We start from the raw sequence: 26,972 nt of genomic DNA on the forward strand, positions 1-26,972 counted from the left end.
TCTATATTACAACATTTATTCCATATTCTACCCTTGTACCAGTTGAAATTGTTATGTGGAAATCTTTTTTTTGTCCTAACTTGTTTTTGATATAGATAAAAAGACAAATTTGCAAAGACTATCGGCGATTCCATGCAGACTGCTAAAGGTTTTTTGGGGGAAAAATAGAACACATTTGACTCGATATAAACTTGAGTATCAAAATATCAGAAACAAGCAGCCTAATATTTGTATCCATTTTTTTAATAACACAAAAAAACACCCTGAAAAATATGAACAAACATAAAACACACAACAGAAGTCAAGTACAATACATAGTCAATTACAATAACAGGAACATACAGATGCCACAAAGGATAGTTCACCCAAAAATAAAAATGATCCTCAAAAAGAATTTTTATTTTGTCTTCATACAGTTTATCGTGTTGCCATTATCTTAAAAGTGCAACTTTCTTTTTTAATAAAATCAACAGAAGTGGCATTTATTATCTAATGCAATGACATTCAGATAGTTTAAGTGTGACTTAAGTGTCCAAATAACTTTTGGGAACTCTGTAAGTCATAGAAAACATGTGATTCAATGAACCTATATAGTTTTTCACAATATTTAAATATATTATACCATATTAACTACATCATATATTACCGTCACCAAATAAAGCCTCAAATAAAAATGCAAACCAAGCCCTAGTTAAAGTAGGTCCAGGTGGTTATTTTTTAGGTCCCACACTGCATTTAGTGTTTTTTTTTATTTTATTTTGACGACAACATCTCCTCAACATTGATATCTGTTGTGGACAAATCATCTGATCCTGTCAGTTCCTGTATGTCAAAGGTCATTTCAGGCTCCAGGATCGGGTTGTTTTGCTCGGTACTCACTGTTTCAGCAGAAATGTTCTCTTTTTGAGAAAGACGAGCATCAGATGCTGACACAGGCTCTTGTTGTTCAGATAATACAGGTTTTTCTTCTTGAGGTGTTAAGGGTTTGAGTGCAGTTGAGGGATCGGATTCAGCTGTGGTCAGGCTGCTCAGATCAGTGCAGAGATCCAGGACAGAGGTCAGGGGCTCCTTCTGGGGCAGAACAAACTCCAGCGGCTCCAGAACCGCGTTCACATTGATGCAGCCAAGACTACCATACTTATAAACCTGGGTTGGCGGAACGCCTGCAATACAAATACAAGATAAACTTTTAAGTCAACATCAAATGGTGTTTGCAACGTGTGACAAAAGTGTTGTTTTTCTTTTCCTGAGGATATTTACCGAGTATGAGAGCAAGCTGGGCTGGAGGAAAGAGAACTTGTAAACATCGGTTCAAGAAAGGCACCATGTCTTCAGCAAATGCACTACAGAACTGAACAAATAACTCTCGTTCACGGCTACTGAAGGCAGATTCCTCGGCTCGATGGAAAACCAGGATCAGCTTGGTCACCTATTGTTGTGTCAAAACAGGACAATAATTGTTCAAGGAAACAAAGTAAATATGTCTACATCATTTCAATGTCTATTTTAAGTCAGTTAATCTTTTTTTGTTTCAAAGAAATGATTAGAAATCACACTAAGTATGGCAACTATAAAAGTAAAAAAAAAAAACCACCTTTCTAATTCTGCGAGAACGTGGAAGTCCACATCACAGCTATAACAATAACCACAAAGAAGAACGATACTTGAATGCAATATTGGAACAATAAGTCGCAATTCCTTTCAGTGTTTTTTTCCAAGATTAAAAAAAATAATAAAATAAACATTGACAGCCAATCCATCCTGCTTTACAGAACTTGAGCATTTAAAGTGACAGATTACAAAATTACAGAACATGCTTATAATAAACATAACGACGGTAATATAGTTATTGTTAAAGTTACTTTTATAGTCAGCGTACTTTGTGTGAATAGGCCTTTATTTATCAAGAATTCATTAAATGGGTCAAAAGTAACAGTAAAGGAATGTTACAAAAATCTCAAACAAATGCCACTCTTTCAAACTTTCTATTCATCAAAGAAACAAGAAAAAAAACTTCAACATTTATAATAAGATTAAAAAAAATAACCATATCTGTTTATTAGAATGAATTCTGAATGATCATGTGACACTGAAGAAGACTGAAGTAATGATGGTAAAAATTTAGCTTTGAATCACATAAATAAATTGAATTTTTCAAAAATATACAAACAGCTATTTAAAATATGTTTTTACTGCATTTTTGATCAAAAAAATGCAGCCTTGATGACCATAAAAATTTTCTCTAAAAAACAAACAAACAAACTTACCTGTAGTATATATTTCTAACATATTATTCATGTAATTAATTACCTTAATAAGGGCTTCCTCAACACATCTGCTAACTTCCTGTGCCAGTCCAATCGGGCAGCACAGTCGTAAGTCATTGAAGCCTGTCAGGACGTTATTGAGGAAGCAGGCTAGAGGCGGGAAATCCAGCAGGGCCATGGGGGGCTGCAGTGTGCCTGGCTGGGTGCTCGGGACAGCCGGCGGAATGGTGCTTCCAAGTATGGACGGCAGAGAAATTAGTGTGTATAAGTTCATTTCCTCTTGGAACTTGTCCACCGCTTCCTGAATAGCCTTCCGGAACGTCTCCATGGCAACCTGCTGAAATATGGGAGCCAGTTGGCCACGGAAATCCGCCCCGACTCTGCTAAAGGAAAGCCCGAAGTACATGCACTGGCCGAGCAGAGAGTCCAAACGGCTTCCCACCCCACGCTGAAGGTCCCGATCGAGGGTCTCCAAGAACTGCGACACCTGCAGCACCACCCAGCCGTGAAAGATGGCGCTCTCATTCAACGCCTGACCGCCAGGCGGCAGCAACGGATCCTCATCTGAGAATATAGCACGATACTGGGTGATGATGTCGAAGAGATGCACACGGCAGGTTTCGATGGTTTTGGTAATGTGGAAATAAGGGTCTTCATCCGGGATGGCGGCGAGAATGGATCGCAGCCAACTTCCGCGGGCTTGCAGGAACTTGACGCGCAGCTCGGCTTCGGTGAAAACATCCATTCTGCGCAAGTATCCGATCACACGCAGGCAAACCGGCAGCTGTGTGTTACTACGCAGTTGTTGAAGTAGTTGGTTCAGCATGAGCTGAGCAGAGAGTCGAACCTCGTGCACAATTCCCTAAAAGAACACAAACAGCAATATAATTTAGTAGAAATATTTGCTATTTTTCAGTCATTTTTATTTCTTATTTTATAGTCTTAGCACTTACAACAAATATACCATATTTTCTGGAATTTAAGTTGTTACATTATCATCAAGCTACGATTTGTTCCATTACATGAACATTTAATTAATGACTAAATTTATTTTTAAATGAATTTAATTAATTGTTTTATCTAGCCATTTATTCCTTTATTTATTTTCCCATTGGTACATTTATTTATGTATTTAATTATTTATGTTTTAGAATTATTTATTCACCCTCAAGTTGTTCCAAACCTGTATGCATTTCTTTCTACTGTTGAATATAAGTCAATTAATGCTTTTTTGTCAACTTTGGAAGTCAATGTCAACCATCAATTGTTTGGTTACCAACATTCTTCAAAATATCTTATTTTGTGTTCAAAAAAAAAACAAAAAAAAAAACAGGTTTGAAACAAATGAGGGTGAGTAAATTAAGAAAATGTTTATTTTTAGGTAAACTTTCTCTTTAAATTTAAAGCATTTGTTGTGAAAGAAACTAAAATATATGTTTATAATGTTTGTAAACATTTCAGATACCAGCATTTTACATTAAGCCTAGAATTAAAATGTGACACCAATATGACTTACATTTACATTTACATTTATTCATTTAGCAGACGCTTTTATCCAAAGCGTTGAGGACAGATGAGGACAGTGGAAGCAATCAAAAAAAACAAAAAGAACAATGATATATAAGTGCTATAACAAGTCTCAGTTAGGTTAACACAGTACACGTAGCATGGGATTTTAAATAATAAAATAAATTAAAAAAAGAATAGAGCAAGCTAGTGTTAGAGATCTTTACACATACATACACACACACACACACACACACATACAATTGCATAATAAATGAAAAGAAAATAGAATACAAAAAGATTAGAAAGGTAGTTCGATTTTTTTAAAGAATAGAATTTGAATAGTGAGTGTTAAAGTTAGAGGGTCAAATAAAGATGGAAGAGATGTGTTTTCAGCCGATTCTTGAAGATGGCTAAGGACTCAGCTGTCCGGATTGAGTTGGGGAGGTCATTCTACCAGGAGGGAACATTTAATTTAAAAGTCCGTAAAAGTGACCGTGCTTCTTTGGGATGGCACAATCAAGCGACGTTCACTTGCAGAACGTAAGTCTGAAACTAAAACTATTAAACTTAACTATTTTTTTTTTCAACTATGCAGTTTTAACCAAGTGTGAATGATTTTCCTGAAACTAAGGTAATAGTAAAAAACAATAAATAATCTTGGATTACTGGTGCAGAACAGAGTATCATATGTACCTGAATGACAGGAAGTGATGCATGTTTTTTCTCCAGTCTCTTCACATAAGCGGCGAGCTCTAGCGCCTCCTCGTAGTATCCGTTACGCACACATGTGTCCATCAGCTGAGGGATCTCCAGAATCTCCAAGATCTCAGTGTGTCGATTCAGTGTCAGGCTGTTCATACGCCTGCTGACGCTGATCTCCTCTGCCTCCTTTATAAAACCTCTGCAATGAAATGACAAAACAGAAACCAGTTACTTCAAGTATACTTCAACACTGTGATGTTTTTTTTATATAATTCAGTCACAATAACTTTCATAAATAAGTAATTCATAAACATTATATAATGCTTAACACAAATGTATAATGACATTTTTGTTATTTTTAAAATAAATTAAGACTTATCCAGCAATGATGCATTAAATTGATCAAATGTGACATTTATATTGTTATAATATAACTAAAGATTACTGCTTTAAATAAGCGTTGTGCTTGTTTTAAATTTTCTATTTACGAAAGAATCCTGAAAAAAAAGTATCACGCATTTAAGTTTTCACAAAAATATTGAGCAGCACAACCGTTTTCAACAATGATCATAATATATATATATATATATATATATATATATATATATATATATAACATAAACAAAAACTTTTATTTTGGATGCAATTAATCGTGATTAATCATTTGACAGCAATATAATTAATACAGTTAAATTAAATCAAACATAAATACACCATCAAATCAAACACATGACCTGTAAAACTAATCTGTCAATCATCTGTCTTCATTTCCTCCATTATTTCCTGGATTAAGTAATACTAGTTCAAAATTTTCTTAAAAGAAAATTCATTTTATTTAAATTTTTGTAACTATTGGAATAAATAATAGCATCTAATAAATAAGAACTAGTATCTAATCTAATGAATAAGTACTAGTACTTAAAAGGTAGTGGTATCTAAGAACTAGCACTAGTATCTAGTGGATAAGTATTAGTACGATATGAAATGGTAATAGAACCTAAAAAATAAGTACTAGTGGCATAAAACAGATACTAGTATGGCTTATGGATTAAATGTAAAAGTGGCTTGCCATAAATAAACACATAACTAGTAAAACGAATCTGTCAATCATCTAACTTTATTTCCTCCATTATTCCCTGTATTTAGTATGTACTACTAGTTCTAATTTTTCTCAAAAGAAATTTATATTTTAACACTAGTTACTAGCATCCGTTAAATAAGAACTACTATCTAATCTAATGAATAAGTACTAGTACTCAATTACTTAATAAAAGGTAGTTGTATCTAAGAACTAGTATCTAGTGGATAAGTACTAGTAGCATAAAAACAAATACTAGTATGGTTTATGGATTAATCAATGTAAAAGCGGCTTGCCATAAATAAACACATAACCTGTAAAACTAATCTGTCAATCATCTGTCTTTATTTCCTCCATTATTTCCTCACAGTGCGAGTGAAGCACAGACCTGCATCTTTCAGTGAAGCTGGGGAGCTTCTGCACTAGTTTGGAGAGACAGTTCTCCACCGTGCTGAAGTCTGTGTAGATGTGCTGCGTGCAGTCCGCGGTCCTGATGAACGTCTTGTAGTTGGTGAAGGCCAGTTCTCGCGTCTGCTCCAGGATCTGCGCCCGCTCCTCCGCCAGACGCTCGGGCTCCCGGTTCAACTCATCCACACCGCACGAGCTCAGCTGCGACAAATACGCCGCGAAGTCCGGCTTCTCTCTCCAGTTCTCAGGAAAGCTGTCTTTAAAGATCGAGGCGAGGATACTCTCATCTTCCACGTCTACGGCAGCCATGATCGAATCGAAGTGTTGATTTAAAATCCTACAAAAACTTTATTTAAACGATACGACGTCACTTGTGTGCGACGGACCGAACACAACCCACGTGGCTGCTGGCGAACTACGAGAGCTGTGGTGTGCTTTGAGCTTCTTTAGCAAGAATAGAATTATTATTATTTCCATCATGCGTCCGTTAACAGACGAAGAGACGAAAACGATGTTTGAGAAACTTTCTAAATAGTAAGTGACATGTTTCGGTAAAACTCAATTAGAGAAGGGATGTATTAACAAACAAAAGTTTAGCTTGATTGCGTCGTGTCATGTGTAAAAAACCATAAGCTAAACTATTCACTTAAGATGTATTGTTTATTTTGTATTATAAATACATTTTATATTGTTTTTGTATATTGTATAATATTAGGAAATATCTTTGTAGGGTATGTATTGTATGATATTTATGATGTTTTTTATTTATTATGATTATATTTGGCAATGTTTACATAGGTTTTGTAATATTATTTATAGCTCCTATGTAATTATTTGACACATTATTGTCAAATTAAGCATTAAAATATTAAGCATTGTGTTTATAACCTGCATAATATAGTCCTGGATTATTTTAAATTAGACTTAAAGTATGTTTTAATACCAATTGAATTAAGTATGCCGAATTTTTGTGTTTCCAGCATTGGAGAGAATATCAAACTTCTTATTGATCGGCCAGATGGCACTTATTGTTTCAGACTTCATAATGATCGAGTGTATTATATGAGGTAAGGTTGTCTGCTGTTTTTGTTATTTAATGTTCCTATTAATTTTGGTATTAAATATGCTCTCCATAAACACTTCCTGTGGAAGTTTCCTATTAATTTGTTGCCAGTTTGGTGTAATGTAATGCTAATGTAAATATGAGTTTGCTATAAATTGAATAGTAATCTAATTGTGTGATCTTTTCCATTGTAGTGAAAAAATTCTGAAGTTGGCTACAAATATCTCCAGAGATAAACTGGTGTCGGTTGGCACGTGTTTTGGAAAGTTCACGAAAACGCAGAAGTTCCGTCTGCAAATCACAGCTCTCGATTTCCTTGCACCGTATGCTAAGGTACATATTAAATCTGATTTTGTATTTTCCAATATTAACACTGTTATTTTCTTGTTTATTAGAGTGAAGCTACTTTGAAACTATCTGTATTGTATAAAGCACAATATAAATAAATGTGACTTGATTATGTCTGTATTTATTTATAGATCATTTTTGGCTGTTGTTTACTGTGTGATTTAAAAAAATCTAAAAACAAACAAAAAACTAGATTTTGTAAAAAAAAAAAAAAAAAAAAAAAAAAATATATATATACAGTATATTAAAAGAAATGTGTGTGTGTATATATGTATTAGTGCTGTCGAACGATTAAAAATAAAACAAAATAAAGTCCAAAAAAATAAGTTTTTGTTTACATAATTTATGAGTGTGTACTTTTTATTCATTATGTATAAATACACACACATTCAGGAAATATTTTGAAAATATTTACATATATTTAATATATAAACATATATTTTTCTTAAATATATACATACGTTTGTGTGTGTGTGTGTGTGTGTGTGTGTATGTATATATATATATATATATATATATATATATATATATATACACACACATTATAAATATACACAGTACACACACATTTGGTAAACAAAAACTTTTATTTTGGATGTGATCAATCACTTGACAGCACTAATATATATGTGTGTGTATATAATTTTATAATATATAATTTTGAAAGAAAAAGGTTTAGAATTTGTATATGTTAAGGTAAAGATCTTGTGTAATATAACTTGTTTGTTTGCAGGTTTTTATTGTATTTGTTAAACTTGTATTATTTTATTTATTTTTTTGCCATAAAAATAGCCTAAGATGCTGACATGGCATTAAATAAAATTATACTACTATATATAGCCTACACATTTTTTTTCTTCCCAAAATAAACTTTTTTTAAATTTTATCTTGATATTGATTGGCCTAGTTGTCTAGAACACATATGTTTGTCTATGAAACAAATTTTAAGAAGCTTTTAGATCAGTGATATATATATATATATATATTTATATATATTTTTTTTTAAGACAAATGACAAAACTAATTCAATCAAGTTACCTTGGACATAATCAAGTGCATTCAAACTTATGACTGGCTATGTGCATACAGTATATCATATCTCATAATGTAATGCCCCTCATGTATACCATTGTAGTTTAAGGTGTGGGTGAAGCCTGGATCAGAGCAGTCATTCCTGTATGGAAACCACGTCATGAAGTCCGGCCTGGGGAGAATCACAGAAAATACAGCGCAGTACCAAGGAGTGGTGGTGTATTCCATGGCTGATGTACCGCTGGTGAGGCATCTTTGTTTGAAAATACTCAAGATGGAGCAACAGTTGTCATGTTAAAGGAGAAGATTACCCAAAAATGAAAATTTGCTGAACATTTACTCACCCTCAGGCCATCCAAGATGTAGTTTTTGTTCATTGGAACAGATATGGAGAAATGTAGCATTCTATCACTTGCTCACCAATCGTTCCTCTGCAGTGAATGGGTGCCGTCAGAACGAGAGTCCAAACAGCTGATAAGAGCATCACAATAATCCACAGCACTCCAGTCCATCAATTATCGTCCTGTGAAGCGAAAAGCTGCTTGTTTGGAATAAAATTGTGATTTTTTTTTTATCAGCTGTTTGGACTCTCATTCTGATGGCATCCATTCACTGCAGGGGGGTGTGTGTGGCAAATGTACGTTTATGTGAACTGTTCCATAAAAGTATTCAGTGATCTTGTATGGTGCTCTTGATCTCTTTTCAGGGCTTTGGAGTGGCAGCGAAGACCACACAGGAGTGTCGGAAGGTCGACCCCATGTCCATCGTGGTTTTCCATCAGGCTGATATCGGCGAGTACATCAGAAGTGAAGACACACTCACATGAGAGGGTATAATATCTCCAGTGCTCATGGACAGTTCATTACATTCTTTTGACTGGATGTTCTTTAACACAAGTTTGACAGATTTTCCAGACTTTAAATTCAAAGCAGTTTTCAGTGTTTTTACAGTTATATGTTGTATGTGACTATTTTCATGGACTATTTCTACATCAAGGAAATACATAAAAAAGTGCAACTTCAAGGTTTTGAAATAACCATTTTTTTGTGTGTGTGATTTAATGAATTTTTTATTTTATTTTTATTTTATTTTTATTTTTTATGATACAGAGCTGCTGGGTAGAACCATACTAAACAGAATACAAAACCAGATAAAACCAGACCAATGTTATACAAAGTAGTTAAAGAAATGTTCAAATTAAATGTTTAGTAACAAAGGAAAACTTATTTGATTTATTTCTCCAGATGTTTGTTATTCTTGGCAATAAAATAATGTCAAATAAATGCTGTTCTTTTGAACTCTTTTACATCGATAATATGAAATGTTTCTTGTGTGGCGAATCAGCATATTAGAATGATTTATGAAGGATCATCACTGAACACTGGAATAATAATGCTGAAAAATCAGCTTTGCATCACATCTATAATATTAACAGAAAACAAAAACACCTAAAAATATCAGGTTTAGGCGTCAATAGCTTTTAAATCTAATGACTTTATTATGTAAAAGACCTTTACACAAGAAAGAACATCATAACTTCATGACACTTGAAAGTATCAGAACAATATTTGTTTACACCATTTATAATAGACATAATTTCAGAATCTTTGCTTTGTGGCGGTGAACCCGGTTTCCAACATTTCCAAGTTCAGATGCTTCGAGTCGTTTCGTTGAATGACCCGTGTCCCGCTCAGTGAAACCTGCAGCACTAAAAAGCTCTAATACGGGGAAAAGGTGAAAGCTGGAGACAAAGTTTCCAGAATTTGATGATGGGAATACGCTTGGTTGAACCACCAAGAAATAACATATGTAATAGTTGAATATTCCCTAATGCTATTCTTCTGAGGTTAATGAAGTTCATTTAAGAGCAAACATCCCTCTTTACAGTCAAGTATCATCTAAAATTACATAAGCATGTTTTAAAAATAGAGCTGAGGTCGGGCAAATACTGTTGCAGTAGTAATAATAGCACAGAAAGCAAAACTCTTAATTATTCTAATGCAAAGAAAACTCCCTCTTCTACCCAATTAACACATAGTATAAAAAACATGAGATACATTCTTAGTGATGTGCTGATAAAAGTCAAGTCTTCTCATATCAAAGTCAAAACATGATCTTCGGGGATTGCATATAGTACATATTCCCTTTACAGAAAAATGAATAACTCATAGGCTCAAAACATTTCTAAAATAAATTACACAATTTTAGTTCAATCGGAGTTACGCTGCATGAAAAGCCAATCATAATAATGAGAAGAGAATGTCTAAAACAAGGTTTGATTGCTGTATGATAGTCATTAATGCTGAATAACAAAATTGGCACACAAACTCATTACAGTAACAAATAAAGGCTGGAATTACACTGATATTAATGGCAGGGTATTAAAAGTCTTACTAATTCTGTAGTTTTATTTCATCTATAATCATTTATCTAGCATTATGGATATCAACATATTCAAATATTGTAAACATAATATCCGAGAGCATTAACACACATCTGCATCTGTTCTGCTTGGTAAATGGAGTGGTTTTCTAAAACTCTTAAAAGTTATATAGACCAATCCAAACTGACATTTTTGTGCAGTGATATAATTCTCAAGTACTGCCATTATTTATTCTATTTGTAATCTATATTTTTAAAGTAAAATTAAATAATCTTCCAAATTCATACAGCAAGGCGAATCTCACAAAGCCGGTCAAAAACATATCCAGGACACCAAAATCTGCAGACAAAAAAAAGTTAATTATTGAAGATTGAAGATGATTTTTATATTTGATAACTGGTGATTTTTAAAAAATGAATGTGAGTAAATGAAATACTAAGATGTAAAATGTTTTACTTTTAAATAATATGATTTATTATTTTGCAATATTTTATATATTTTATTATTTAAAAGTGATATATATATAAATTATGTGCAAATATATTAATAAGAATATGTGGGAAAGGGCCTTTTTGTCTTTATGCATAATATAATTTTGTGTTTTTTATAACTTAATTTGGGGGTGAAATATGTTACTCAAGTTGTTTTTGACAGATTTTGCAAGATTCTCTTGAAAATCAAAGCAACACACACATCGGCTCGACCCTGACAAACAAGATCCAGCTTTTTATGACGAAAACATTTTTCCACAAGGAAAACATTAGTGGTCATCATGAAACGATTTTCTAAGCTAAAGGTAAAAGCAATCTACTGACAGAAGAAGGAGACAATGAAAACACGATGCAACGAGAAACGCAGTATAAAACACAAAGTGATAGTCAGCCTCGTCAATTGTGAAGTCTCACCACATGAGTCAGCTCATTTACATCTGAGTGGTAAAACTGTAATCTACACTTTAATTATAGTTCCCGGCTCAGCCGTGGGTCTCACAGAGGACATACTTTATGTACGCCATAATGTGATTTGTCTTTATTTATCTCACAGAGCAGCTTAAAGTCAATGTGAGAATTATATATAGTGACGCCGTCGTATTATTATCTCTGCAATACATGAAGATGAGACTATTTTAAAATGACTTTATCGTTTAGGGTGTGTGCTAAAGGCAAGGTGACTAAACCAGCTGCAAGCTTTTAAAACACCTAAGAAAGCAAATCTCACAAGAAAATGCCCAGTTCCTCAAAAAAAAAAATTATAATAATTAATTATATTCCACAAAGAAAACAAAGCTAATTTAATCTGCAATTAAGATTTTTGTGCATTAACTAAACAAATTCTCATCACCGTGGTGTGACACAAATCTCACGGTCATTGGTATAATAAAGAAATTTAAAATTAAAATTAGCATAAATTATATTCAGTACAAAGATTTTTGTTTCATGAAGTATAAATACTTAATATTTTAAATAATAGATTATATTACAATAAATTGCAAATCAAATATTTGCTTTCAAGGTGAAGAAAAACAGAACATATAGAATATAATTTCTCATTTTTTTCTTTTTGATTTTGAGGTGCTTTATGATCACCTGGGCATTTCCTGACAGTTTTTGTGAGATTCACATAAGAATTTAATTTTTTTTGGCAAAACTCATTCCGTCTGATTTATGATCCATTTCTTTAAACAACCATCGCAACCATTATTTTTGTCACATGGTAGCTCTAGATGCAATTACTTATTGGCTGGAAAACGGATATCAACACCCTTCAAACGTTTTGTAAATTAAAAACCCATGAGTGTAAATGTTCATGAAGACAATATGAGCATAACAAGTATGATCCGTCGTCCGAGGTATTAATGTGTGTACACAGACAGGCTGTATCGAGACTTAGCCTCATTGTTCCAGGAGCGACATCAGTTATTTAACAGGTTTTCACCATAGTACCTCCAAACCTGCTTCAGCATTAAAGGAAGGAGTCCTATGTCCTATGTGAGGGGGGTAATAGGCATGAAGGCAGACAGCATTCTTCACTCAGACTGAGAACTCGGCCCCACTCTTCCGGGCGCGATCCATCAGTACCCGAAGGCGGAGTCCAGCAAAAGGGTTGAACCAGAGCAGAGAGGGCGGCCCGCCGAAAACAGCCTTCATCCCCTCCCATCGCACCCGCCGCTCCCACGTGGGCTTCTCGTTCTTCAGTCGCTCGATTTCCTGTGTGGGTCAAGAGAGAAATCTGGAGTTAAAGGGGTCATATGATGCGATTTCAATTTTTCCTTTCTCTTTGGAGTGTTAAAAGCTCTTGGTCCATAAAGAAGATCTATAACGTTGCAAAGAGTAAAGTCTCGAATCCAGTCTCGAATCCAAAGAGATATTCTTTATAAAAGTTAAGACTTTGCCACGCCCCCTAAAACTTCTCGTTCAAACACTCCCCCACATGTCTACACTATGTGGAAATATTTGCATAATGCTGCCCAAATGTTCACACAAAGAAAGAAGGCGTGGTTTCAGTAACACAGTTAGTGTTGAAGCAGTCATGTCACAGAGATGCTGTGTGTATCTAGGAGAAAGCAAAAGCACTTTATTTGTTCTTCCGAAAGTAGATGCATTTAGGAATCTTTAAGATTACTTACAACTAGGGATGAGTATCGTTAAGGTTTTAACGGTATGACTTCTCTTACCGATACTGCTTAACAGTCCGGTACCTTTAACGGTACTCTTATCGGTACTTTGTGTTGTGTTACTTTGTGTTGTGTTAGGCAGTCGAAAACTTTGCATTTCACTGTCTGCACATAATGCACTTTTGAAAGATGCTTTGACAGATTGCTTGTGTTTTGCCCTTACATGCAAAAATTTGTTGCACTTATGACAACCAGCGTTGTCTGCACCAACTCTAGTGAAGTATAACCACACTTTGGAACGTTTTACTGTCTCCGCCATCGTCACTCTTTGTATTAAGCAGCAGTTTTCGTACTGTAAGGGGCCGTTCACATATCGCGTCTTTAGACAGAAAACGCTAGGCACGCCGTTTTCTGATTTTTTCCCCCAAAGCCTTTGGGCACTTGAGCTTCTGAGGGGTCTGCCGTTGCTAAGCAACCATGACCTGCTCTCTCCATGAAGACGCGGAAATTTCAGCAATGGATAAATGGATTTGCAGCACTAAAAACTGTTTGCAGTAGCTCTGCTACTAAATTAATTTAAAAATCCACATACAGCTATCAGCGGTTCCTTCATCTTGGCTGAGCTTTCAACGTTGTTACGGAAAAGGTGAGGAAGTTACGTGACCTGCGGTGCGCTTGCGGCTCTCTGAAAAGTTTAGATGTTTTTAACTCGATGCGGTGCGGACGCGCCTGGAAAAAACAAGCTCGTTACACCACGCGGTGCGACGAGCTCGTTTTTTCCAGGCGCGTCTGCACCACACCGCATCGAGTTAAAAACATCTAAACTTTTCAGAGAGCCGCAAGCGCACCGCGGGTCATGTGACAAGAACTAACCAATCAGCTTAATCTTTTCCCGTAACAACATTGAATGCTCAGCCAAGTCGAAGGAACAGCTGACCATAGCTGTATATGTAAAGCCATTTTTAAATAAATTTAATAGCAGAGCTAATGCAAGCGATTCTAAGTGCTGCAAATCCATCTATCCTTTGCTGAAATTTCCGCGTGTTCATGGAGAGAGTGGGTCATGGTTGCTTAGCAACGACAGATGCCTCAGGAGCGCAACTGCCCAATCGCTTTGGAAAGAAGGAGAAAGCGGCGCGCCTAGCGTTTTCCAAGCGTTTTTAGGCGCGATATGTGAACAGCCCCATATGTGAACGGCCCCTTATGCGTGTGTGTGCGCCGCGCTCATTCTTGTTGTGTGTGTGTGACTGCAGATCTCACAGACAAACGTCTTAATATGATCGCACATTATAAATGTTTGGTGAGATGAAATGTCCACGATAACATTATTAAGCAAAAATACATAGTACATACATTTTTTCCCCTCCAGTACCGAAAGCAGAACCGATACCGTCAGATCTTACTGATACTACGGTCTTTCATAATTTAGCCCCGGGGCCAGTTTAATACCGGGTTTCGGTACCCATCCCTACTTACAACAGAACAGCAACGCATTTTATGTACGACTGTGTCATGAACTTAGAAGAGGAGGTAATTCTGACTTTGCTACGACAATCTGCCGCTTCTGAATCTAAAAAGTTGTTAGTTTAAATATTTGCTATTGACTGTTCAAATGCGGAGTTTTGCTCATTGTGTGTGTGTGTGTGTGTGTGTGTGAGAGAGAGAGAGAGAGAGAGAGAGAGTGAGAGAGAGAGAGAGAGAGAGAGAGAGAGAGAGAGTGAGAGAGAGAGAGAGAGAGTGAGAGAGAGAGAGAGAGAGTCAGCTGTCTTAACCGTCCGTGGCTCGTGTACTGCAAACACATACAAGCTTCACTGTCTGTCACGCGACTCTGTTCTCCTTTCAGGCTTGAAGTGATGGTAAAACTAAGGACATTATTAACTGTCATTTATTTTGCTTGCAATTATGGAAAGGGTTCGGCAAATCACAGTGCACTGGGTCAGTTGGCCAATCAGAGCAGACTGCGCTTGTGGAAGAAGGGACTTTGTAGAAAATGACGCATTTAAGAGAGTTGGGCATAGATACAATACAAAATACAAAACAACTAAAAGATACATATTTAATATATTAGATGCCATCCTTATATATTAGATGCATATATTAGAAGGAGGGACTTTGTAGAAAATGATGCCTTTGAGAGAGGCGGGGCATAGAGGGCCTACAATAAAGTACAGTATTTGAAAAATAATGTGTTTTTTGAACATTAAAGCATGTCAACATATTCTGTTACACCAAATACACCAAATAATGATCTTTAAAAAAAGCATCATATGACCCCTTTAAGGCTAGTACAGATGCAGTGAATTTGAACTAAATAATATAGCATAAAATGAAAACAATCTTATTTTTACTGTCATATTATACATAAAATATTTGTATTTTTATGATTCATGTTATTATTTACATATATATTAGTATAAATAAATTTGAACTGTAGATCTGAGAAATAATGAAGCAGAAAATGAAAAAAAAAAATTAACTGATTTATTATACATCAAATATTTGTAATTTTTATTTTAGATTAATTAAATAAAACACACACACACATATATATAGAGAGAGACCATAAATAATTATAAACTCAAATGCAGTGAATTTGAACTGTAGATCTGAGAAATAATGTAGTATAAATTGAAAATATATTTTTTATGGCTTTAAAATAAAATATTAAAGAAAATTATTTTTATGATTAACATTAAAATTATATTTTATTACATATATAATATAAATAAATTACAACTCAAATGCAGTGAATTTGAACTGCATATCTGAGAAATTCTGTTGCATTCAATGAAAATATCTTCTTTGCACTGCTTTACTATACATATAACATGTTAGTAATTTATATTTTTATGATTAATACAAAACAACTAAAATATACCTATTTAATATATGAATATAACTAATTCTGCAGGGTCTTTTTTCAATAATTATAATACACTGTAATACATAATAAAACAAGCATGGCTGAAAAGTTCAGTTCCATCAGAAGTAAGCAGCTCAGAGGACTTCTGGAGGTTTGTGGAAGCCAACTTACCGTCTCATCATTACAGATGGAGTGAATCTGAGTGCCGAACATGACAGCAGTGAAGGTGAGAAACAGCAGTGCTTCCAGACACAGGAAAATCAGCAGCAAGACGGCCACAGGTGGAGAGAAATCACTACACTCTACAGAACAGAGGAGATGATGCTGTCAAAACCAATGCTGACATCAAATTCCCAAGTGCTTTGATTGAGCCAAAATTAGGACAAAGTGTTTTCTTAAGCTTAAAGTGGCTTATCAGAGCAAAAGAAGCCTACAATGACACAGCTCACTAAATGTCAAAGTCTTGACTTCTTACGACATGACATCATCTGTCCTCCAGTAATGGACTGACAATCTCAAATGTCTATTACCCACCGCTCCACTGGACTCTGACACAGGTGAAGAAGTGGAAACCGCTGAGACACAGCGCATGCAAAGAAATGGAGGCTATGTACATCTGAGAGAAAAAAAAAAGTCAAATACTATTAAAAATTCAACACTTTCAATGTAAAATGCTTTTGTCATGGTGACACCTTATGATAAAGACCTCTAAATATGGTTGTACACTGATGCCTGAGATGTTTATCAGAGTAAAGGTCACTGATTAAGGACAATAAAGCAATACAGAGTATAAATGGAAACCTTACAATAATAAAAAACTAATTCAATATTTGTTTTAATAATAACATTTACAATAAACATTTGTTTCGGCCAAGAAATACAGTACATTAGCTTATCCACAGAATTTATTTTTTACAAAGTAGTAACAACTAAAGATTACAATATAAACAAATAACTGCTTTGGAGATACAGAACTGATTATGTGGTCGCAGCTCATGCAAACAGATGTTAGAGCCGAAATCTATGGATCCATAAGAGTCTCAATAAAGATAAATGCACACACTACATTCACATATGCACACATAGGATTCATACATGCACACACATAATTCATAAATACACACACAGGATACACAAACGCGCACAAAATTCACAAATGCACACACAAAATTTAAAAAGCACAGAAGATTCACAAATGCACACAAAATTCAGAAATACATACACAATTCAGAAATGCAAACAACATTTACAAATGCGCTCAAGATTCACAAATGCACAGGACAAGATTCAGAAATGTATTTCTGATGCACACACACATATATCTTGATTTACAAACTGCTTGCGGTCTGTGAACTTCACTGCATTTGTGTGTGAATTTTGAGACTCCCCTGACTTGGCTCCCTGACAGCGAACGACTCACTTTCCTCACTCAGCGAACGATTCACTTTCCTCACGAGTCACGCAGCGAACGATTCACTTTCCTCACGCAGCGATCAACTCACTTTCCTAAGCGAACGACTCACTTTCCTCATGCAGCCGGAGACCCACTTTTCGCAGTCGGAGAGTCACTTTCCTCTCGCAGCAGACCACTGACTCTCTCTTCATGTAGGGACCGAATATTATAATTAAAGTGACTTCTATATTGCATCCAAAAGAATATTTAGATATATTTAAATATTCAAAAAGGTGTAATTTTTTTTTACTTTCATTAAAATATTTCAATAAAATGAAATAATTGCCTATTGCAAATTTATGAAACCATGGTTAACTTTTTTTCTGCAGTCACTGGGCTATATGTATTGAGACATTTCTAAATTTATATTTTGTAAAAAATGATAAAAAATAAACCTGAATTGTAATCTAAACATCTGTATTTTCATACAATTTCATAATTAAGTAGGCTATAATATGCCGAACCACAGGCATATCGCGCTGTGTGAACGCGTTCATGTGATTGGCTTATAAGTAAACAATCCCCCACGTGGAGTGCGTTCTTGTGATTGGCTAAAAGAAGGGAGATATCTGATTGGTTGCAGATCATTCCCTGTTTAAAAAAAGGCATTTGTGTGTCGAGCCAAGTCAGGGGAGTCTCAAAATTCACACACAAATGCAGTGAAGTTCACAGACCGCAAGCAGTTTGTAAATCAAGATATATGTGTGTGTGCATCAGAAATACATTTCTGAATCTTGTCCTGTGCATTTGTGAATCTTGAGCGCATTTGTAAATGTTGTTTGCATTTCTGAATTGTGAGTGTATTTCTGAATTTTGTGTGCATTTCTGAATTTTGTATGCATTTGTGAATCTTCTGTGCTTTTTAAATTTTGTGTGTGCATTTGTAAATTTTGTGCGCATTTGTGTATCCTGTGTTTGTATTTATGAATCATGTGTGTGCATGTATGAATCCTGTGTGTGCATATGTGAATGTAGTGTGTGCATTTATCTTTATTGAGACTCTTTTGGCTCCATAGAAATCACCCATTACATAATTATATTTGCTCTAAAACTAAGGCAAAGGAAGGTCAGCATTTCCACCGTGAAAATATTGTAAAAGAAGAGACAGCAGTCTCACACTCACGGTGAAGAGGACAAAGAATCGCTGATTGTTCTCGCCCACACAGTTGTTGACCCAAGGACAGTGGTGATCCATCTTCCTGATGCATCTCTTACAGATACTACAACAAACAAAACAGGAGAAGAGACCATAGCGGTTATAAAACAAGACGAGAAACGTCTACAAGTCACTGATACTAGGCCTTTAAATACAAGTGACTTGATTTAAAGGGGATATGAGAAGTGAAATAAGAAAAAAAGTCAACAATGCACTACTGCATCTTTTTAAACTGAATATTTTTTATTTATCAATGAAGCATTCAATTAATCAGAAGTGACAGTACAGATATTTACAATGTTTCAAAAGACTTCTATTTTAATTAAATGCTGTTCTTGTGAACTTTCTACTCATCAAACAATTAAAAATAAAAAAAGCTCAGTTTCCCCAATTGTTTTCAACACTGATATTAATAGGAAATGTTTTTTAGTAGCAAATCAGGGTATTAGAATGATTTCTGGAGGATCATGTGACACTAAAGAGTGGAGTAATGATGCTGAAAATTCAGCTTTGCATCACAGGAATAAATTCTATTTAAAAATAAATTTCAATAGAAAAAAAGTTACTTTAAACTTCAATCATATTTCATAATTATAATGTATTTTTAATCAATAAATGCTTGGTGAGCATACATTTTTTTAGGAATGTTAGCGTATATTCAAGCTAAACTGCAAAAATGGCTTCTTCAGTGTAAGTTATATGATATCACAACCATGAACACATTAAAATATGTGTTCAAATACAAAAATATCATCCAGTCATAACATAATCCTTTAAAAAGTGTCAAAAAGAGGGTGGAAAACTGACATAAATTGATTGTTTTTGGTGCTAGAAACCTGGCCTGACATTTGAAGTGTCAGTGTAAATGCTACAAAAGTCTAGAATGTGACCATGTACAAATACAAAAAATTGAGTAATTTATTAGATGTTGGTCATACCTGCAATGGTGTGCTCTCTCTGGTTTAATGCTGCAGCATTTGGGACACTTGTAGATGACTTCTCCTGGCTTCAGCTGCAGACTCTCCATGTATTCTTTAGTGGCGTTACCTTTGGGAACAGCTCCCTGGTAAAAACAGCACACCTCACATCAATAACACCCATCATAAAATGTTCATTACAGCGTTTAATCAAAACAGCATTCCTTTCTTACCGGATCCGTCAGCATGGTTCGCAGGTGTGACGTCAGTGCTAGGACAGCCAGAAAGTTAAACACCACACCGTTGATGAGTGTGTACCAGAAGCTTTTGGAGGGGAGCAGCATGACAAAGTTCACCACGAATTCTGCGTACATAACCAGAAACCAGGTTATGAAGGCACACACCATCCCACAGCTGTCCTGGATGAACCAGACGCGGCTGGCCACCACCTCTTCCTCTCCTGCGCTGAGCAGCGGCTGGTGCTGCTCCACATCCCTCAACCGGTGTCCTGAAGACTGCATTCTCACCTGCAGAGAGAGAGAGAGAGAGACAGAGACATAACACTACACTGATTCACATGCTTATTAATAATGTTACTGTATAGATAAAGAAGATGCATTGGAAAGCAATACAACATGTGCAAGCATGGCACTACAGTGAATTAAACGGAGTAGAAACTATTTTGACATAGGTATTAAATCTCACAATTATAAAAAATAGGCAAGTAGTATATTAAATCATTTTTAAGTGGAAGAACTGAAATGTTTTCCTGTAAAACAAACTCCAATAATCTTAGTTTTCAAAGTAAAAAATATATAAATAAATAGTATATATATATATATATATATATATATATATATATAGTACAGACCAAAAGTTTGGACACACCTTCTCATTCAAAGAGTTTTCTTTATTTTCATGACTATTAAAATTGTAGATTCACACTGAAGGCATCAAGGGCTATTTGACCAAGAAGGAGAGTGATGGGGTGCTGCGCCAGATGACCTGGCCTCCACAGTCACCGGACCTGAACCCAATCGAGATGGTTTAGGGGTGAGCTGGACCGCAGACAGAAGGCAAAAGGGCCAACAAGTGCTAAGCATCTCTCGGGGAACTCCTTCAAGACTGTTGGAAGACCATTTCAGGTGACTACCTCTTGAAGCTCATCAAGAGAATGCCAAGAGTGTGCAAAGCAGTAATCAAAGCAAAAGGTGGCTACTTTGAAGAACCTACAATATGACATATTTTCAGTTGTTTCACACTTTTTTGTTATGTATATAATTCCATATATAATTCCACATGTGTTAATTCATAGTTTTGATGCCTTCAGTGTGAATCTACAACTTTCATAGTCATGAAAATAAAGAAAACTCTTTGAATGAGAAGGTGTGTCCAAACTTTTAGTCTGTCCTGTATATATATATATATATATATATATATATATATATATTTTTTTTACACTGTAACAACACCAGGGCAATTGGTTGGATTCCCAGAGAATGGATGAACTGATATAATTTCTATCCTTCAATGCCATTTAAGTCACTTTTGATAAAAGCATCTGCTAAATGCATAAACATAAATGTCACTATTTACTACGGTGAGTATCACATTTACTACAGCTCATTTTGAGAGTTTGACGGTGCTACAGACATAAAATTATACCTCAAATTGTGTCTTAAGGAAACATGAGTTATTACTTTTCCAAACGATTGAATGTACATTTTTGTGAAAAATAAAAAAAATGGGTTAAAATATCTGAATCAAGCATGCAACATCCCACTAAATTGTTTCAATTCTCATACCCAACCACTAGAAAAAAATCTAAGAAGCCTCATATTTTTGTAATAAAAATTTGAATGTGTAAAAGCTACAAAACGAAGCTCTCTTATAATGCTGTGGTGGTAATTATTTATTATCCTGGTAGCACTGAAACTTCACTACCAACAAGGAAGAAGTTTCTATCTTCAGCCTGGGCTGATATTTAGCATCTAATTTACGTAAATACTTTGGAGATGCAAATCGCTTACAAAAACAAAAGCCAAACAGCCTAAAAGTAAGATGTGAATGGTCAGAGCCAAAAATGAGCATGTAAACTCATTCCAAAGCCGAAAACAGACTTCTCTACAGTAGAAGCTCACCTGCACATATTTGCTTTTCAGACAAACTGAAGTGTGTTACTTAGTGTGATAGGTTTGTTCAAGCAATGCAAGTGACTCACCACACAGAGCGTCTCTCACAGTGACATCCTCTCGAACCCTGTTGGGTTTGAACTCAAAGGCATCCACAGTCTGGTGCCTGTAGAGGACACACATATACAGAGAATCATGGGATAAGTGACACTTCCTACCACAAGAAATGAAAGTGTGTCAGAAAGCGGGACGATGCAGACATAGCCTTATTTTCAGCCTTACACATAACTACCATTCATCTCTAATAATCCTTTAAATATATATACATTTGTGAACAAGCCCTATATTTTACAAAAGTAAAATCTGCAACCTAAAATAACACACAGGTGATGTGAGCCTATATGAGACTTTATGTCATGGTTTAATAGAAAAACAGTCTATTTTTAATCATTTCTAATAATGTCCCAAACTAATTCTGATCATTTCTTGAAAATAACTTTCTATGGCCATATTGGAATGTTGTCTTGGTAAAGTCAAACATAATTACAATTTGTTTGGTGACTTTTAACATTAGTTTACACAATGTCTCACACATTCAACTTTAAAAATACTGCATTTAAACAAGGGTCATAAAATATATGTTGAGCTTATACTGAATCCTTTTGTGTTAAAATGAATATAGAAAACACCAATGGTTAAGTAAATGGGCAATGAAGGTTTATATAAGAACGAACTTGTTATTGACATTCATCTCATCTTTTGTGTTCCAAGGAATATACAAGAGTGAGTAAATTATGACATAATATTAATGTTCAGGTAAACTCTCCTTTTAAGTCCTTCATAAGTAAATCTACTTTGAAAAGATGCTTATTTAAGAGCCTATCATCTGATAAATAAACCTCAGTTTCACTTGTCACCTCTTTTGACAGATCAGATAACTGTGTGGTTGATTTCAAAGTGCTTAAAAAACCCAAGCTTCCCTCAGTCAGATCTAACTAACTAAATAAATAAAAAATCTGCCCTGATCTTAAAAGATTTGTGTTTGAAAGCCCAAAACATGTACGAACGTTACAATACACAAGCAAAAACTCTCTCATTCACACACAAGCAACTGAAAGTGACAGGCCTGTTACAAGGAAATGTGTAACTCAGATATTTTCTTGTAAATTAAAACGTAATGCGTTACTTTACTAGTTACTTGAAAAAAGTAAACTGATTACGTAACTTGTATTAATAATAATAAAATGAAAAAATGGCAAATAATTAAAGGTAATATAAAAGTAATTGCAACTTTTTATCATGCAGTGTCTTAACTTGAAATAATTTAAATCTCATAATTGCACCTTTGTTTCTTGATATTATTACTTTATATCTCAAAATTTGGTTTCACAATTTCAACTTTATACACATAATGTATCTTAAATTGGCTACTTTATGTTGTTTAATTGCATCTTTGTTTTCCAATATTGTTACTTTATATTTCACAATATGACTTCCTTACCTTTAGGTTGACTTTTTGACTTTGACTTTTTATCTCGATTCATATCTTACAATATCTTAATATTGCACAGTTTAACATTTATATTAATGTGACTATGTATTTCATAATTTCAACTTCAGATCTCAAAATGTGACTATATCCTGCAGTCTGACTCTGTCTTGAAATTGCAACTGTTTACAGAAATTAAGACTTTATATTATAATTACATCATTCAAAAAGTAACAATATTGAAAAGCAATCACAATATGACTTCATATCTCGCAGTTTGACTTTAGTATCTTACAATGTGACATTATATTTGCCTCATATATGACTTTGTATCTCGCAATTGTATTTGTGAGATATTTTGTAATATTAACAACTATTATGCATAATTCATACTTAATTACATGTTGTTACTTTGTAGACTTCCATAGCAACCATCATAACCACACACCTATATCTTTGTTTATTTCTCTTTACGATTAATCTCCCGTCACACCCTTTATCTAATTCAACGATTGGTTATAATATTTTAAACCTCGCTTAATTATAACTAATATAATACCAATAAGCTGGTTAATTATTCTGAGAGTATCATTATAAAGCAGTAAAACGTATTTAAATCGGCTGATAAATCGCAGCCATACAAACATAATCACGATTTACTCTCATTATCGAAATACTGAGCTTTTATTTCCGCTTACCGCCTCCGAAATCAGATTTGAGCCACCAGTAGTGGTTCTCAGATGAGTGACGGGCATATATAAAGAGATGGTTTCATTTCTCGAGCTGTTTAAAGGGTTCTATAGCTAAGAAATAATAATGATGGGGGTCACATACACTTCCGGGGTCCAGTGCGATCATTTCTGCTGCTTCTGCTGTCTGATGAGTGACAGGCCCGAACACACTCCGCCTCGCCGTTGACCCCTACCGGCGGATACGGAGCGCTGCAGCGCGCAGGGAGCCTCATAATTCAATAAGGACCTCCAGGGAAATAAACAGAGGGGCCTCAAAGGGGACAAATGTGCCAAATCAATACAATGTTATGTTGTAACGTGGATTCAACACTTCATATAAGTTACTTTCTGTGTTATTTGAAACTATATGAAATTCTGTAATACATCTGATTTATTTACAAACAAGCAAAAAAATGAAAACTTGTTATTACTTGCACTACTGTCTATTCATCCAGAATACTGAGTAATCAATTTGCACAATGAAATATTTTCTACGAACTTTACTGTCCATTGCACTAGTGTAAATGATGTTCATATTTTCATAGTTTCTGCCTATAGTGTACATACACTTTTACATAATCCATCTGTATAGTATGTTCATAGTACACCTATCAGTATATCGTGCTGACAGTATTTAAAATCTGGAAATTATGTCCATAATACTGCCTTATTTGTATATTTATTGTACATTTTACAACATATTGAAGACCTACGTATATTCTGTACTTATTGCACTTCTGGTTAGACGCTAACTGCATTTCGTTGCCCTGTACCTTACATGTGCAATGACAATAAAGTTGAATCTAATCTAATACATTTTATACCATAGTCTGCCACTGGTTAACAATTAGCAAAAGGCTAATTATTATTTCAGATTGTTTTTCATGGGACCAAATTGGTCCAAATGAGCAGCAATATAATATTGTTTGACCTAATTTGAATTCCAGTATATATATTTGACCTTTTTTTTTTAATCCACAAATATAGGAGTAACAAAGCCAAATTACACTTTATATATCAATTTCAAATGCAACACTGTTGAACTTAACTGACGTGTTATCAACACAGTCACTGAAATGTCAAATTAATAAGTTTAAAAAGACTTTGAGACAATTGTACAAAACTGGGTGCTTTACAGTTATCAAAAAGCTTTACAGTTGTCAAAGCTTAATTGTAAAATAATATTTACCAAAAATGCATTTGAAATGCAAATGTACATTTATGCAGAAATGTAAGCAATTTACAGCCAGAATTATTGGTAATGTGCAAATATTATCACAAATGTATGTTTTTGTTTTCTTTGGTTCCTTTTTTTTTTTTACTTTTTAAAGCATGTTTTTGGATATTTACTTTAGATTAAATAAACCTTTGACATAGCATTCACATTTCGCCTCTGATTCCTCTGTACTAATAACACTTGGTAACAGGTTACTCAAAAATAACTATGGGTGATCTGATTTGATTGATCTTGCATTGACAGAAATATAGCCAAGCTTAACCCATGTTTAATTTAAACAATGACTTCACAGATTCATTTGAGTATCAAAGATCATCTTAAATCGTAGTGAATCATAACCTCATTGAAATATCATGTAATGGTGATGGGTATGATTATGATTATGATGCTTCATGGTCTTTCCTCTTCATGTCCTTCATAGCCTCTTGGTGCTTTTAATGCTTCATCAGGCTTATCACTAGTGTCCTTCTAAGAATACTTCCCTTAAACCGCTTCCTGGTAAACCGTTTCCTCTTCCTCCCCTAAACTGTGTGGCCCAACAGTTATATAAATAAATAAAAGACAAAGCCATGCGCTGGCAGAAGCTAAAGCAGATTAAAGGCTGAAGCGTGCCAGCGGGACAGGAGCACTCTCCGTTTCCCATACTGCACCTCTTCTCAGGAACACACAGTCTGTGTCTGACAGTCTGTATGAGCAACAGCTGGGCTTAACACAACATCAACCTCAGTGCATTTCAAATCAGAGCACAGCTCATCTAGCTCACAGACATGCACCTACTAAAACACACCCCATATATTAGCAATATCACTCTGGGATTTATGGAAAATTTATCATGGTTCTCCATCAATAATCTTATGAAATCTGACCAGAACATTCTTCAACCTAAAAACAAGTCCAGTCCAAATCATAATTCAGAATAAAATCAAAAGAATATTTATTATATGATATGATATGATATTTTATTATATTACACAATCTTGTAAGTCTAATGTCCCAGTTAAGTTTGAGAAGAAGGGCAATGAGGAACACTGACTGAAGGAAGACGGAAATTAACAGACCAGTCCACAGACCTTGACTGCGGGTGTCGCTGTTGGACAGTGTTTTCTCTACTTCCTGTTGGCCTTCTGTAGCTAATCGTAGCCCCGTGTAGCTGTTTTTATTTTATTTTATTTTTTTATCTAGAATCTTTATCTTACTATCACTCTCTGTTTTTTAAAGTGATAAAATATAACTTAATTCACACCATATTTCTGATATTATCGATCAATCTTATCAGATTAATTTTGATCGGTCACTTTTATTTTATATCCGTGAGTGCAGTACACCTGCAAAGCGTTAGCACTCGTTAGCTTGTCATTAGCGTTTTCATTCGAACCTATCGCTGTTTCTTTTCTCCTCTCCTATTTCATCAAGGACGGTGAGTAATGGCTTCTCCTGCTATTGTTATTTGCACCTCTTGCCACATGTACAGTTTATCTATCTCTGTCGCTGATGAGGGATTCACATGTGATAAATGCAGGGAAATAGTTAGGCTGACAGAGAAGATTTCAGAATTAGAGACACGCATCCAAACTTTAATTGAGGACAGTA

General features: G+C 34.8%; 3 protein-coding genes across 4 annotated transcripts; 1 reads left to right on the plus strand and 2 right to left on the minus strand.

The window, feature by feature from the left end:
- Positions 1-253: 253 nt before the first annotated feature.
- On the minus strand, positions 254-6,274 carry LOC132101737 (conserved oligomeric Golgi complex subunit 8-like). The gene is made up of 5 exons (XM_059506916.1): positions 5,945-6,274; positions 4,470-4,677; positions 2,311-3,129; positions 1,261-1,429; positions 254-1,163 (listed from the first exon to the last, which is right to left on the minus strand). The coding sequence occupies exons 1-5, from the start codon at positions 6,271-6,273 to the stop codon at positions 754-756; spliced, it is 1,935 nt and encodes a 644-aa protein (XP_059362899.1). The 5' UTR covers position 6,274; the 3' UTR covers positions 254-753.
- LOC132101742 (60S ribosome subunit biogenesis protein NIP7 homolog) lies at positions 6,253-9,447 on the plus strand. Its single transcript, XM_059506922.1, has 5 exons — positions 6,253-6,498; positions 6,945-7,031; positions 7,222-7,360; positions 8,511-8,651; positions 9,114-9,447. Exons 1-5 carry the CDS (start codon positions 6,443-6,445, stop codon positions 9,231-9,233), a joined length of 543 nt encoding a protein of 180 aa, XP_059362905.1. The 5' UTR covers positions 6,253-6,442; the 3' UTR covers positions 9,234-9,447.
- A 3,124-nt stretch (positions 9,448-12,571) lies between these two features.
- LOC132101732 (palmitoyltransferase ZDHHC7) lies at positions 12,572-24,288 on the minus strand. 2 transcript variants are annotated; one of them, XM_059506908.1, is made up of 9 exons: positions 24,113-24,288; positions 22,015-22,091; positions 20,198-20,320; positions 20,027-20,117; positions 19,815-19,939; positions 18,844-18,940; positions 16,802-16,883; positions 16,439-16,569; positions 12,572-12,997 (listed from the first exon to the last, which is right to left on the minus strand). In XM_059506908.1, the coding sequence occupies exons 3-9, from the start codon at positions 20,284-20,286 to the stop codon at positions 12,821-12,823; spliced, it is 792 nt and encodes a 263-aa protein (XP_059362891.1). In that variant the 5' UTR covers positions 20,287-20,320; positions 22,015-22,091; positions 24,113-24,288; the 3' UTR covers positions 12,572-12,820. The 2 variants fall into 2 exon arrangements, with proteins under 2 accessions (XP_059362891.1, XP_059362890.1); XM_059506907.1 differs by having other exon boundaries at positions 20,027-20,320; positions 24,113-24,285.
- Between the last annotated feature and the right edge of the window lie 2,684 nt (positions 24,289-26,972).

The sequence above is a fragment of the Carassius carassius genome, chromosome 23, assembly GCF_963082965.1.
Source record: "Carassius carassius chromosome 23, fCarCar2.1, whole genome shotgun sequence".
NCBI lineage: Eukaryota > Metazoa > Chordata > Actinopteri > Cypriniformes > Cyprinidae > Carassius > Carassius carassius.

Coding starts and splice junctions, on each gene's coding strand:
- LOC132101742 (XM_059506922.1), top strand. CDS start 6,443: ATGCGTCCGTTAACAGACGAAGAGACGAAAACGATGTTTGAGAAACTT. Junction 7,361..8,510: donor TCCTTGCACCGTATGCTAAG/GTACATATTAAA, acceptor ATACCATTGTAG/TTTAAGGTGTGGGTGAAGCC. Junction 8,652..9,113: donor CCATGGCTGATGTACCGCTG/GTGAGGCATCTT, acceptor ATCTCTTTTCAG/GGCTTTGGAGTGGCAGCGAA.
- LOC132101737 (XM_059506916.1), bottom strand. CDS start 6,273: ATGGCTGCCGTAGACGTGGAAGATGAGAGTATCCTCGCCTCGATCTTT. Junction 3,130..4,469: donor CATCACTTCCTGTCATTCAG/GTACATATGATA, acceptor GTGTTCTTTTAG/GGAATTGTGCACGAGGTTCG. Junction 1,430..2,310: donor TTGAGGAAGCCCTTATTAAG/GTAATTAATTAC, acceptor ACACAACAATAG/GTGACCAAGCTGATCCTGGT.
- LOC132101732 (XM_059506907.1), bottom strand. CDS start 20,314: ATGCAGTCTTCAGGACACCGGTTGAGGGATGTGGAGCAGCACCAGCCG. Junction 18,941..19,814: donor GAGAGAGCACACCATTGCAG/GTATGACCAACA, acceptor TGTTTGTTGTAG/TATCTGTAAGAGATGCATCA. Junction 16,570..16,801: donor TGTCAGAGTCCAGTGGAGCG/GTGGGTAATAGA, acceptor TCTGTTCTGTAG/AGTGTAGTGATTTCTCTCCA.